Below are 14475 nucleotides of genomic sequence, written 5' to 3'. Positions count from 1 at the left end.
AATGTTCCAACATGCAATCCCTGAGCGTCACTTCTCTGATTTGCCATGTCATGCATCTGACAAATTTCACGCTTGTTTTGAAATCTGGGGTCAATTTTCAATTGTGCCGACTGTCAACATCGGTCAAATTAGCCAGTTCGTGGCAACGAATTACATTTTCTACGCGCTTAAAAAAAAATATATATATATACGAACCAGATCAGGGATTAGATGCGATTCTGAAAGCGTGATGAATTAAAACAAGGCATTTGTTGTCTTTCTTTAAGCCCAAATACAAAAAGGAAACTCGGAGGAAGAGGAGGAGGAGGAGAAGCGGGGCTTCCAGCTGGCTTCGTCCGACCATCCGCTCAGCTTCTGCGGGGCCTTCCTGCACCGGCCGGCAGTAGGCAACACAAATCCTGCCGCACCACCGGCGGGTTGGGGCGGGGGGAGCGAAGCCACAGCACACTGCCGTCCCTCCCTCCGCTCGCCTTTGATGGCAGCTCCTCAAGATGCTGTGCGTGCGGCGCAGCGGCCGCGACGGTCTCTCAGCCTCTGCGGGATCCACGTTAAAAACACGCACACGCGACCTCCCGTCCTCAATCACTCGCACCTGGCGTCGTTCTTGGTCATAATTACGATAGTGAGGATGCCGCATCCAAAGAATGACTTGAATGACTACCCGCAATATATATATATGTATATATATATATATATATATACATATATATATATTTTTTGGAATAATCATCAAAACAATGGGAAATGAAGCCATCATTTTTTGAGGAGGGGGAAGAAAGAAAAAAAAGAGAGATAATCGCATGTTCTCACTTACCGTTTTCTGCAGTCCGGTTGCAGTTTCCCTTTTCTTTCAGCGAGTGTGCCTTGATGCTGCTGGAAACGATGAGGTGTGTGTGTGTGTGTGTCTTTGGAGGGAGCGTGCCCCTGCTGGTGCGTCCGTCCCCCCTCAGCCCAGCCGCTGCAACAGCAAGCTGTGTATTTTCACCAGCTTCCCCCGCCGCTGTCATCAGCAGCAGCTGAGGAGACGATCTATGTTTGGGAGGGCGCACTCTTTTGCGAAAAACACCACCGCTCTCCTGTGCGTTATTCTTTGACCTTTTTAACATTTCTGTTTTGCATTATTAATGCCAGGATCAAATTTTGTGAAGTAAATTATTTCGGTGTATTCATTTATATTTTATTATCTTTCACATTCTCTTTGATTGTAAAATAAAGCGACTTTTTTATTATTATTACTTAAAGTTTAAATTTCACTATACGCAGCTAAAGATGACTGTCGGAAAAACGTTTGTTCCAACAGAAACCTGTATATCAGAATAACATCCCAGTGACGGATCTTCAAGTTAAATCGTCTTCAGAGAATAAATAAACAGCCCCTACAGCGCCCCTCTTGTAATGAGCGGCGTAAATGGGAAGTGCAAAACTTGAGATAAATATTGGAAACAAGAAACTTCCAAAAGAGTGGAGTTAATCCAAGATTGTACAAGGAAGGACCTGAGCAAAATTTCACAGGTTGGGGAGAGCTGGGGGAAACTTCATTCACTCTTTGTCTTTGTCATTTTTAATTCTTGAATAACTTTGTTAGTAGCTATGTTATCACTATCACCAGTGGTGTGTGAATGTCTAAACCGCTCTACAATAGATTGACAACATTAAAATCAGAACCACCAGACTGCCACACAGTTTTCTGCTTAGAATTGTTTAAATGACAGCGCCAGGATTGGATGAGTCCAAAATGGGGCATAACACTGTGAAATGGTTTCCATTCCCCCGCCCCTCATCTCTCACCAATGTAATTCACATTTTAAATAGCAGAGGATTCCTCTAAACAGCACATTCCTCCAACAGCTACCTCTCTCAATTGTAGTCAGACATTGGCTGAGCGTCTCTCTCAAGCAATAAGTTATTTTATATGGACAAATTGGAGAATTAACCATAAGAGCGTAATGTGTGAAAATCTGCTAAAGGTGACGCTTACGTAGGCGGATGGATCTCAGACTTAATTTTTTGAGCAATGTGAGTTTATAAGAGATGGAGTCAAATCATTGGGTGCAAAAAGTGTCAACTGCATGCAGGATAACAAAATAACTCTGGTTTGAGACTTTCTACTAAATAGATGACAGCTCCACGGAGTGTTACCTTAGTTTATCTTTCAACACTATCTTACTGTTGGGGGACAAGACTCCATAAACGTCCAGACTTTACACCAATGGGCACAGGCATCTTTGACGACAGACAAATAGGATGCGTCTGTGTCCAGGTGTGTCCTCGGACTAACAGGCTGGCAGGGACGCGCGGAGGGCCACACCACTGTGTAAATGTTTCCGCTCAGAGAGGAGACGTGAAGGCGGCCCCCGTGTTTTCCTTGCAGACATACCATCCCAGTGCTACAGTGCTCTCCGAAGGGAGTGCTCTCAACTTACCCACGCCTTAAGCAGACGTTGCATGAAGCTCAGAAGGTAAATCACTTGAAAGACAAAACGTCGACTCTCACAGCCGTTTGACACTCATTGGATCCACTCCAGAGTTGCTATTAGGAGCTGGCCTGTTTAAACAAAGACAAAAGATAAATCAGGATGAGCCCATGTTGCTTTGACACTCACCAGACTGAAGCTCCCCTACTGGTGTTGTTTACACGGCAGCCATCTTGACTTGATTTGATAAACGCCGACGTGAAGCAGTCTCTAGTCTTCCTGTCGTTGGTGCATCTGGGCCTTTATCACATACCGTATGCCAGCAGGACTCGGATGAAAGACTGGAAACTACAAAGAATGTTTTGCATTTGCTCATCAGGTGTAAGAGCTCAGAAAGGTTTATTTGCGGGACCCAATCAGCTGCAACCTAGAATGTGTTCAGAAGTGGCTTCGATAAAAATTAATTCATGTCAAGACTTAAATTATGTTTGCAAGAAAGAAAGGATATTTGTTGTGACAAAATGTGAAAAAGTTCAGTGTGCAAGAAGATTAAACAGTGAAAGACGGTGATCATCCCATCATGCATTTCAAAACAACACACAGCCATAATAACACAGGATCACACAACTTCTACTAGAGGAGGAGATTGTAAGCCTATCACATCCTTTCGTGCATGACAACATTTCACTTGTAGCAATAAAACAACCAACCAACAAACACAGCAGACCGGCTTCATGCTCTGTTTCTGCCAGATCCGGGACAATTATAGGCAAGCGTGGGTACATCGACAATATTGTAAATAAGACGGAGCTACAACAGTTGCTAGGGAACGCCACCGGACCACGCAATCCAACCCGGCTTGTGGAGGAGGTGGGAAAGAGACAGACAGGTCCTGCCACAACAAGCGACTAATGACGCGGTGATATGAGCGAAGAAAATTTATTTTTCTTGCATGTACCAGAGTTTTGGCATTTTGGCTTTAAAAACTCTGAGAAAACTTGCTGACAGACTTAAAGATTTCACAACTTTAAGCACCATCGGGTATTTATTCCTAAAAAATAAATACCACTTAAAATTGAATGAAACTAAATTATTTTACTGGAGATGCTACAAAGAAATTGACATTTCCACTGGCATTTACAGAAACCCACATCATGTATTTTATTTCAAATGTATTTGAGCCAAGATATAAAACAATGTTACAGTCACTTTGGAGACTCCTGCCACGCAGTGCAGCCTGTGGTTCAAATCAGGTTTGTGTGTTTATGAGACAAATTAACTTCATAAAATGCATGCACATTGTGATGAAGGGTGTCAAATGTATAATATGCTGCTGTATAATGGCATAGTGACTTTGCAGTCTACTGCGAGCACTTAGAATGCTGAGGTGAGTATAACAATAGGCTGTATTTTAGGGTTACTGCATTGAAATTTGTATTTACAAGTTTCCAAAGAAAAGCAAAAGTGCCCATACCAACGTGACTTGTTTTAACTTTTGATATATATTTTCTTAAAGCAATATTGTGAACTTCGAGTGCTAGCTGCAACAGAAAGCTACATAAAGGACTGATATTACTTCAACATTTAGGTTTTCTTTTCAAATAATGTAAAAAAACAAAACAAAAGAAAGAATAAGAGATGATCCTTCTCTTTTAAATATCGGCAGTTGTTGTGGTTATGATCCATGGTGGCAGGTTACTCCTGGTGACTATAGCAACGAGGGCAAGACTTGATATGATGTCAAAGAATTTCACCAAAATAATTAAGAGAGATCAAAACGTGAAGCAGTGAATTTGCAGCTGAAAGAAACGTCAGTTAACCACGGGAAGACAATCAGCATTGAGTGACGATTTTATTGTGCGGTGCGAAAGTGTGTCAAACATAATAAGCGATACTGTCACAGAGAGCGCCATCAACTCAGAAGAGACGAGAAATCAAGTGCGTTTTAATAACTTTTATTACTTCGTGACATTTTGGATCTTTTTAAAATTCCATTAAGGAGCAGAGAAAGAAGGAATCACAGCCAGTTGATTCTCATCGTGTTAAACATGCTCACAATACGAAAGGCCCCAAAAGTCAATGCTTCAAGCAGAATAAGCATGCTTTGAAAAAATTTAGAATTAGGCCAGCAAATGTAGTTGTTTAATTTTCTTCCTAAAATCTACAAAGAGGAACTTAAAGACATTCATGACGGTTTCAAACAGTGATACATTTTCTCCCTAGGATAAAAGAAAGGTTATCCTACAAAGTGCACAAGTTTTCTTGTTTTACTTTTGTACAGTGTTAGTAATAGGCAGTCCTATTTCAGTTCCCATTGTGCAATCGCATATCCTTTACACCCTAATCTATTCAAGTTACCATGGACGCAAGCAAACATCACTTACAGGTAGAGATGCACCTATCAGACAGTTCATTGCCGATACCAATTTTCAGTTTTCTTTGAGGTCTGACTTTCTCATAATTTATTTCCCTAACTGACCTTCACCTGAAAGGTAAACGTTCTTCAGTTCCTGCGACCGAGGTAGAAGTTTTGAATTGTATAGGAAATGGAAAATTTCCCCAATTCCTTGAATTTTTTTATATGAATTAAGCGCAAGCAGTAGGTCAAGGCATCTTTAGAATGTAAATAGCGGGACGCCATCCATTTAATACACGAGAAAAAAAGTTCTGACTGATCGGTGCAGCTCTATTTTCAGGCATTTGTTTCACATGTTCAAATTAACACGACACACAGCCACATATCAGGCCATGAACATGAGTCTCACACAAGTAAGTTATTTACATTTTCAATGTTCAAAATCAAGTCAACTCATACTTGTACATGGTTTTCTTTTTTTTTTTTTTTAGAAATGCATAATTTTTTTAAAATCTTACATCAGCCATAATATTGTGTCTATCACACATATTCCTTTAAACAAAAACAAAAATAAAATTATATAACACATTATTTAACTCCACTTCTGTCATCTCATTATTGTAATAAATAAACAGTTTTTAGCGCTGGGTTAATATCATCATTAGCCCATGTAAACGTTTAGGAATGAATCTAATTCCAAATAAGAGTGTGCCAGAAATGCTTTTCTTTTTTCCTCCTGCCCCTCATTACCTTAAAAACCTACAGTTTGGACACGAAGGGGATTCCCTCGTACATGTCGGCCTTCAGCTTGGCCCACTCGGCCAGCTTCTGGATGGTGCCCTTCTGCTGGCCCAACACGCTGGCCGCCTTCTTCAGCTTGGCCTCGTTGCGCTCGAGGTAGCGATCCCCTTCGCCTTTGAGGAGGTTCAGCTTTTCCTGGCGGTTCTCGTTCAGCGGCACGTCCTCGCTCATGTGGGGGTTGAAGCGGAAGTAGGTGTCCGGTGGCAGAAGGGCGTCCAGCATGGTGTGCACCTCTGAAATTTAAAGTTCACGTTAAAGCGAGAACCCACACTCTGCTGTGAAATCAGTAAAACCCACTTTAGATGCGGTCTGGCACCTACAGAACAGCGCTCTACGGTCAGGTTTTGTAGTGGGTTAAAAATGATATTTCAAAGATAAACTATGCAATGCAAAAGCAACTTTTGAGCTGCAAACATGTCTGATGACATCACATGGGGTAAAAGGAGAGAAAAGAGAGAGCTTGTCCAGATGTAGAGTATTAACAAGACCATTAGAGACAAAATTTTTAATAAAGAAAAATTATAACAGTTTGGAAGATTAGAGACACATTCATTATTTAGGGAAATTATTATTTAGCTAACTCATTTGGGCTAAATAATAAAATCCAATTGGAAAACTCAATTGAGCAAAAGAGCGAACACAGAGTTTCTGCAAGTTTCACCAACTCACATTTATGACTTCAAGTCCGTCATGAATAAAATTTAAGACTTGTATCGTAACAAAAAGGTACAAATGATGATAAATTGGCGATACATTTCCACTTGCTGGATGTAAAAAAAAAGTCTAACGACTAGCTATGAAGGGTATGCTAGCAGCTAGTTAGCGGTAGCCTCAACTTCCTCAAGTTACAAAACACACTGAATATGTACGGGGGCGACTCAAACTTTAGGTTGACAAAGTCATAGAACATACAAGATTAAGTAGTTCTGCCATGACAAAATTTAAGACCTCTGATTAACAAATTTAAGGAAAATTAGCATTTTTCAGACAAAATTTAAGATATTTTAAGGCATTAATTTTAGATTCAAGAATTTTAAATTGAATGTGCGACTCTGGACAGAAAGTAAAAAGACATGTTGAGAGTCGCTGATATCGGTATTTGACACGTGCCCAACTTCAACCGCAACTCGATCGCCATAGGTTTTTAACCGACGCCTGCTGATCAGCTCAGTTCTTCTGCCTCGTGTGATGTCATCAACCTAATCACACGCAAACAATGTTTTCTTTTCCCCCTTTGGAATTTTTGTATTTGGTGAAATCCTGTCGGTGGAAACTTGTTCTATTACCTACTGATGTTCTTCATTTGTTGGTAGAAGAAAAGACATCACTGGGTAGCAGCTCTAGTCCCTTTTCCCCGCCATACACATCTTACCTTCCGTATCCGTGGCACTGCTGATGACGTGAGTCAGCTTGGTCTTCAAGCTCGTGTAGTTCGTGCTGTTCGTGCCCACGGTCTCGTAGCGTCCCGTCCCCAGAGACAACACGCACTCCAGGGGTGCGTTCGGCCACAGGCACTTGCACTCGTGAATGGCCAGAGCCGTGGGGTTGTTGATGAGGAGTCCTCCGTCCTTAAGTGACAGTGGGAGAGATTAAGGTAAAGAATGTGGGGTTTGAGGGCTTGGATGTGTAGTTTAAATATAGTCCTGGTGACAGATTTCTCAGGATAAATGAGGTGAAGTAGACAGGCTGTCACTGAGCCACACAGCTTTGGGTTAGAGATGTGCTACTCTGGCAAAAAAATAAAAAATCAGTTTACCCAGAAGTAAACAAGCTCCCTGAAACTAAAATAAGAAAGACATGACCTATATACTGAGTCACACAGCTGTGTTACTCTGAATTCGGCTTGATTCGTGAATTAAACTGTCTCACAGTAATACAAAGTGACTGTATGTTATGGAAGAAACTGTGGAGCCAAACAAAAAATAAGGGCAAACTGTTTGAATAAATGGCAGGAAAGATTTAGCACTTTGACTTTATCTCAGTTCCTCCCCCCGAATCCGTGCCGAGACCTTTCCCGAGCCCCGACGTACTTCTGATCCAGAGTCAGATAGTGACTAACACTGTGGTTGCTTATCTTCCTCTGCACTGCAGGAGGAAAGATTACTTCAATGACTCTGAAGGTGATGTGGACGTCTGTCAGAGAACTGGAGGTCTTTGTTTCAGTCTGCGTTAGCCCAAAATGTTTTATGTGTTGATGCTTTTGTGATGGTGAACAGTCTTAAAAAAGAACATTAATCCCAGCTAAAACTAAAAGTCTAAACCTCTACAGCAAATCCTAGCAATTTTGGCAGATTTATATCAATTTCTGTATCAGAAACTGTATCAGTGAGTGTGTGCGCCTCTCCAGTGTGGGTATTTTGGCATGATTTTCCTGTGAAATACCTCCGCTAGGTACTGAGAACTAGAGTAGGAGTTAGACCCGTGGGTGGTAATGTAAGCTCAACTTGCACTGCTCCACAGTGAATGTGGATGACAAATCTCTCTCCATCTTTTCTTGCTTGCTGTCGTTCCCTGAGCTTGCTGGAGACGAGGGCATGCCCATGCAAACAGGACGAACATAAGGATTCGATACTTGCAGATGGGAATTAGTGAGAAACGGGATTTGACGTAAAGGAAACCACAAGGCCAGATGTTGTACTTCTTGCTTCTTGGAAAAGATGAAGGCAAATCAAGAGATTAGGATCTTTTATTGACCGAAACACAATCAGAGGCCAGCCATACCAGCATCTGCTGTAGGAAACAGCAGAGCAATGGGGACCAAGCTAATTTAGCTTAAGTAGGTTATCAAAAAGAAGCTAAGCCTCCAGCCTAATTGCTCTCTGATAGGAGAAGCTAAAGATATCTGGCCTAATAATCAAACTTTATAGAATAATACCAGTCTGTTTGGGCAGCTCCCTGAAGGCACAAACATACTCTGACTAAAAAGACTAAAGAAGTAGGAGGAAAGATAAGGTGAGCCTTATAAAAAGGATTCATCCCGCGTTGAATTTTGTTTTTACAATCCATCATGTTAAAACCCCAAAACTTCAGTGTTTTAATGGGACAATAGTTGAAGAGGAAGGAAAATTCAACAGAGTTTTCAATTTACAAACAAAAAACTGAAAGCATTCCTGCTCAGACACCTTTAATCCAGAACCTGCACGGATTTAATCGCAGTAAAAAAAAACTATTCTGTGAAAATCTGATAGGGTAAAATTGAACTCGTTGGCCCACATCAAAGCCAATGCAACACATGGTGCTGCTGTCCCTTAACTAAGACGGTCATTAATCAAAGTGACACTGAGTGAAGTGGAAGTAATCAAAGGAAATTCTAGCAAAACTAGACTGCATCCCTTTGCAGTCAACTACAAGTCTGTAATATTACAATTGAAAGCCATTACTGAGACATCATTTTTTCAATTGAGTTCTATGCAATCGTACCACTTCTTCTTAAACTTCTGAGCCAAAGCTGAACCGAATTTGGCTGAACTGGACCTTGCCAACCCATTTATCTGTCCGGTACCTGATGGAGGTCTTTTCCCAGAACAAATTCCTGGAAGTATCCGGGGGCGGCAGACGAGGCCCGGATGGCCTGCCACATCTTGTGTTTGCAGTCTCCAAGGTAGTGGGACCTCACTCCGGGCATGAGCCTGTAGTTCCTGAATACGTAGGCCTTCAGAGGCAAACCTCTGTTGACAATGGTGCTCACCGCTGCCACCTAGTGGACAAACACAAAACTTAGGAGGATTTTGGAAATCAAAACAAAAGACACCAATTCCACCTTAGTTACAGAAAAAATGTTAGAAATTCAAAAAAATACATGAATGTATTACTACTAGTTTTAAGAAATAAAATAATAATAAAATCTATATTTACTAGAAAAAAAAAAAAACTTACTTTGGGGCAGTGTGGGTCCCTTGCACTCTCAATCATGCGCCCCTCACCCATACGTTCCCTACAGGAAAAATAAGAGATCACTAAACAAAGACAGCATATAAGCTATTCCAGCTAAGAATGATCCACAAACTGTAAAGAGTAGTTGGACAGAAAGAGACTAACTTGAGGATGCTTTCCCACATCTCACTGTCGTAGAACGCGTGGCTCCAGCCCATCTTCACAGTTCCAACGATGACGTTCTGTTTGAAGATGTCCGAGCCCAGCTTTCTGTACATATCCTCGCACTCTTCTAAGGGGATCTGGAAAATCCCCAGCATGAAAGCCAAAATGGCGCCTGTAGGAAAAAAAAAATGTATTAGAAGCAGTTAATAAGTGTTAACTCGATCAAATAGTGGCTCTAAAAAGCGAGCAAAGCATACCAGTGCTGACTCCGCAGATGTAGTCGAACAGCTGATGGATGCGTTTCCCAGTCAGGTCTTGCAGCTTATGAAGAGTCTGGAGGGCCAGCAGTCCTCTGCAAACCCAAATACAAACTTTATATTTTAAAAGCATAACAGATGTCAGCTATTTTATTATTAAACCAACATACAGAGAGCAACAGCTAATTGCCTCTTTAAAAATTTCCCAGCTGTAACAAAAAAAAAAAAACATGCTCAAAAATGTTTTTATTGCACAGCTAAAATTAAAAGTTAATGCTTCTGTTTATACTTGTACATACAGCCTAATTTCCCAATAGGATTGTACTCTGTCTACTAATATAGGGCTAGAATTTATGTCTGTCGACTGAAATGAAAATGACATTAGGTTTGTTTGGTGTATGTGTTAATTAGGCTACAAGTTTTGGTTAAAACATCAAATGATGAGCCGTTTTCAGTTTTCTGACACCAAAAGACTTTTTATAGTACATGTCCTATAATTTAAAAGGCTTTGAAATGTGTTTCATTAGCATTTGATGTTGAATAAAGTAACAGAGTAACTGTTTTCACAAAATATTCAAAAGGTTGCAGCGTGTATCTTCAGATTCACAATATGGGCATCTGTTGCATAAAGCATCCACGCTTTTCTATTTAAAAAAATAAAGAGTTGTACCTGGTGCCTCCTCCATCTATAGCCAGCACCCTAATTCCTCTGCCTTTGACCGGGTCTGTGTAGCCAACCAGCGCCAGAGATTCCCTAACAGCCGCCTGAAGAGAAAGGTCCCTGGCCTGGCGCAGTCGCAGCAAGCACGGCAACAGATTCTCCTAAAAGACACAGTGATAAGAATGTAAACCCAACAACCATGTGGCAGTGAAGCAAACTGCAGGAATCGTTAGAAAGCTGTGTGTCCAAGCCGACCTTGACTGCCACGCCCCGGGTCTCGGGAAACTCCAGGAGGTGAAAACTGAGCTCCTCCACTCGAGTGGTGAGGAGTTCCACGTCGGAGACCCTCTGCAGACCCTTCACCAGGGCTCTGGTCCTGTTGTCCACGCTCACTCTGGCTATTATCTGCCAGACAAATCAGAAAAAAAAATAAAAATAAACACCACTGTGAGACATGGGGATGGCAGCATCATGCTGTGAATGCTTTTTGTTTAACAAGAAAAAGCTGCAGATTAAATGCTGGGAAAACCTATTAGAGGCTTCAAAAGACCTGAGACTGAGAACCAGAAGTGGAAAGAAAATATTAAACATATAGCCAGCTACATAACAAAAAAAAGCACAAATATCCCCCTGTAGATGTGCAACCTGGTAGACATAACCCAAAAGACTTTAACAGGCGTTGCAATTTTGTTTGACACGTGACAAAAAATTTTTTTGCAATAACTCTACCTTTTCCCTTTGACTTAGCAGCTGCTGCCGCTTTGCCTTTTCAGCTTTTTCCTCTTCTCCCTCAATCTTCTCCACTGCTTTGTCCACTGTGGGTTCAGCTAAACCGTCTGCGGTAGACTTCTCCTTGTCAACCGCCGCTTTTTTTGGATCGCCTCGAAACTTGGGAACAAGGGGCGCGATGTAGCTACCAACGAAGGCCTGGACGCTGGGCCGAGGGTACGACAGGTAGTGGGTGAAACCTTTTTTGGGGGAGACAGACACAGCTGTGCTCTCACCAGCTTGGGTAGCAGTGGAGGTGATCTCTTCGGCCGGACTGGGTTTTTCTGAGGATGGAGAGGTAGCGGGCGCTTCGGAACTCTTGGTCTCTGAGACTGGAGACGAAACAGGAATGGGTTCCGTTGTTCTCAGGGTGGTGACATGCGGAACGGGCTCAGAAAGATGCTGCCTGCTCTCGCCATCTTCTCCCGGTGCGTTTGGACCAAAGTAACTGTTGATGTGGTTGGACAGAGTCTTGTACGTCTCGTCCATGTTTGTGGACAGAGCTGCTGGGTGAAACAGCTGCCTGGTTTGCTTTGCCACAGTTGAGGTGGAGCTCAGAGCGGCTGCGTTTGCTGCTGAAGCCGAGGTGGACGGTGACTTTTTTTGGGCAACGAAAGGCTTCTCTGCAACTTGCTCCCTCTGCTCATCTGCCTCCTCCGCTGCTCCATTTGTCCCACCTGCCTTTACCTTCATTCCTCCAGAAGAGGTGTCATTAACACTGAAAGTCTCAGCTTTGAGTGGCGTTTTCTCAGAGAGGGAACCGCTGGCTGTGGCACCGCCAGGTTTGAAGCGGGAGAACCTGGAGATGAGGTCCGTGCCTCCCACTGCCTTGGTGACGCTGTCGATTGTGGACCTGAGCCGTGACATGCGTCTGACGACCCGCTGGGAACATTAGCGGAGAAGAGACTGGGGAGAAGAGCAGAGGCTAAAATATTTGTTTGAAATGATCCGGCATCCTGGCAGGTTTGTCATCTGTGATCTATGGTTGCTTTAGCTCCATTTCTAAAAGGAAAAAATGATTTGCACTGAAAGTTTCTGGTAGCCTTCACTTCCTGTAAGAAAAAAAAAGAACATTTTATTATTGTTGTTACACCAATAAGCCACCAGATGATTCTATTTTCTACAGTATTGGTGCCTCTTGACGCAAGACAATTCAAAAAGTAAAACCTTTATTATTCACTCAATTATAATAACCAAACTTTTTAAAACAATTTTCGGCTCTAGTGCAATTTATTTCTCAGTAATCCAACAGGAAAGACGCAAGGAAAAAAAGCAAAAAAGAAATGCGGAGGCAAAGGAACCAAGCGGGAGTCGAACTCGAGCCGCCCGATCAACCCAGTGTCCAACACCTCATAGTCACCGAACTTAATAGAAAACAAAAATCAAGTTGTGTGATGCATCTATAGAATAAATGAGTTCCATATTTAGAAATTAATTGTTGTAAAAAAAAAAGAAAGAAAGTAAGTTTACATCTAAATAGTTCATATACTTGTATTGTTGTTACATAAAGACGTCAGCAGAGGGAGACGTGTTCTACACTAAGTATTAATGTTGCAGCAGCAGGTCGCCACTAGATGGCTGTATTTGACTTATCCTTCTTCAGTAACCATAGAAACCTATAGTACAACAAAACCGCAACGACAAGATGGAGCGAAACGAGGCAGCTGAGCTCTCCTTGCTTGTAAAATCATTGCGGTTTGAGAGACAGTTAAAGGAGGAACTTGAAAACCCCCCGCCCAGTATGATGGACAGCACCGTGTGGGGCTTATGCAGAGGCTTCACCATCGGACAGGGGCACTTTAGGATTCAGGCATATATTAAAACCTGGGATATCAAGCCCGTTTGGGTCTACAACGTGGACTATCTCCGCCCGGAACTGGACGATGACTTTAAGATCCACCTGTACAGGGCCATTTTCATGGCCCCTACGGCCAGAAAACCAATAGGGGACAGGGTCAACATCTACTTCGCGATGGAAATATCGAAAACCGAGCCCGGAGCGCCGGTGGAGGTCCGCTTCATACTCGAATCCCGGCGACTCATACACACTCCGGGGAGGAGCAAGTTCAGCGAGAAGTGGTTGACCGACATTACCGAAACCAAGGCTTTATTCCAGAGAATGATGGAGTCATAAATCAGATGGCCACCATATATAACATCCAGTTATATAACAGGCCCTGTGTATGGACTTTGGGCTCAGCTGAAACGACCTGTTTAAAAACACACCTATGTTAGGTAAAACTGTAACAACGCCCTGGCGATTGAGAGCTCGTTCAGAGGCAGCTCAGTTAAAGGACGTGTTGGCTTACCAAATAAAGCATACTGAATAGCAACATAATCGTAAGAGAATGTGTCGGCGAGTGAAATTGTTCTGGTTAAAAATGTGTATATAAACTTTATTCTTACCTCGTGAAACCTAAAGAGGGTTTTCTGAAATATTTCATTGATTGCAGAGCTAGTACTTTCTGCCTCCACCTAAGCTAGTTGTGAAAAATAAACAGGAAACGGAATGCTGCTCTACTTTAAGGGAGCCAGATAAAGTAGACATTACTGCCACCTACAGCCCTGGAGGGAAATGAAACAAAAATGGCCACAGCAATGACAATTCGTTTAAAGGAATGGCACAAAATACTGAAGCTAGAACATTTTAGAATTGCTACAAAAAATGTATTACAGCCAGTATTAGGCAGGATACCTTCTTTTGTTGATATTTGTGGATATAATGTACAATGTCGTCTCCACTTCCTAGTGTATAGAAAAGTTTAAAGAAAACCAGAAAATATAATCGCTTTAAAGATTCAGTGCACACCAAAATATGAGAATCTTATTGCTTCATTTAGCTTTTAACCCTAAAATGGGAATACTTCAAATAAAAGTAACAGCAAATATTAGAAAAAGTGTTGGATTTAAACATTTCAAATGAAGCCGTTCTACGTATTCAATATAGTAAATAAACGCAATCAGTAAAAATGTATTCATTTTCTAATGTGTTTTGTTTACGTGTTTGTTAATTTTTTATGTTTTGGGGTTACCTGTTGAGTCAATGAATTGAACTCTGAAATGGTTCAATTCATTTCTGTGAATGTCAACGGAATACTTCTCATAAATTTTGGATATTTACAATTTACAAAGTAAATTTCATGTAAAGTAAAGATCTGACTATTATCATACTCTGTAGGC

General features: G+C 41.8%; 3 protein-coding genes across 18 annotated transcripts in view; 1 reads left to right on the top strand and 2 right to left on the bottom strand.

Annotated features, from left to right (window-relative positions):
• Window positions 1-1065, bottom strand: part of nrcama (neuronal cell adhesion molecule a) — a 53653-nt gene extending 52588 nt beyond the window's left edge. For 9 of the 16 annotated variants that reach the window (XM_028043223.1, XM_028043225.1, XM_028043229.1 and 6 more), the window contains exon 1: window positions 815-1022. In XM_028043223.1, the coding sequence (XP_027899024.1) occupies window positions 815-1007 (193 nt within the window). In that variant the 5' untranslated portion in view covers window positions 1008-1022. Of the gene's footprint in view, window positions 1-814 lie in introns of all 16 variants that reach the window. The other 7 variants (XM_028043227.1, XM_028043231.1, XM_028043237.1 and 4 more) reach the window with 1 other exon arrangement.
• A 3288-nt stretch (window positions 1066-4353) lies between these two features.
• Window positions 4354-13924, bottom strand: pnpla8 (patatin-like phospholipase domain containing 8). Its single transcript, XM_028043245.1, has 10 exons — window positions 13702-13924; window positions 11257-12347; window positions 10783-10932; window positions 10537-10688; window positions 9867-9961; window positions 9610-9781; window positions 9448-9505; window positions 9074-9268; window positions 6944-7139; window positions 4354-5804 (listed from the first exon to the last, which is right to left on the bottom strand). Exons 2-10 carry the CDS (start codon window positions 12160-12162, stop codon window positions 5530-5532), a joined length of 2199 nt encoding a protein of 732 aa, XP_027899046.1. The 5' UTR covers window positions 12163-12347; window positions 13702-13924; the 3' UTR covers window positions 4354-5529.
• akap14 (A-kinase anchoring protein 14) lies at window positions 12935-13510 on the top strand. The gene has a single exon (XM_028043246.1). The coding sequence runs from the start codon at window positions 12941-12943 to the stop codon at window positions 13427-13429; it is 489 nt and encodes a 162-aa protein (XP_027899047.1). The 5' UTR covers window positions 12935-12940; the 3' UTR covers window positions 13430-13510.
• Window positions 13925-14475: the final 551 nt, after the last annotated feature.

This window comes from Xiphophorus couchianus, chromosome 17 (genome assembly GCF_001444195.1).
Source record: "Xiphophorus couchianus chromosome 17, X_couchianus-1.0, whole genome shotgun sequence".
NCBI classification, from domain to species: Eukaryota; Metazoa; Chordata; class Actinopteri; order Cyprinodontiformes; family Poeciliidae; genus Xiphophorus; species Xiphophorus couchianus.
This window is presented reverse-complemented; position numbering and strand designations above follow the sequence as displayed.

Excerpts from the sequence above, each read along its gene's own strand:
- pnpla8 (XM_028043245.1), bottom strand. The coding sequence starts at position 12,162 with ATGTCACGGCTCAGGTCCACAATCGACAGCGTCACCAAGGCAGTGGGA. Across the intron at positions 9,269-9,447 it reads GGGACCCACACTGCCCCAAA|GTGGCAGCGGTGAGCACCAT; the intron begins GTAAGTTTTTTT and ends TTTGTCCACTAG. Across the intron at positions 5,805-6,943 it reads CAGTGCCACGGATACGGAAG|AGGTGCACACCATGCTGGAC; the intron begins GTAAGATGTGTA and ends TTTAAATTTCAG.
- akap14 (XM_028043246.1), top strand. The coding sequence starts at position 12,941 with ATGGAGCGAAACGAGGCAGCTGAGCTCTCCTTGCTTGTAAAATCATTG.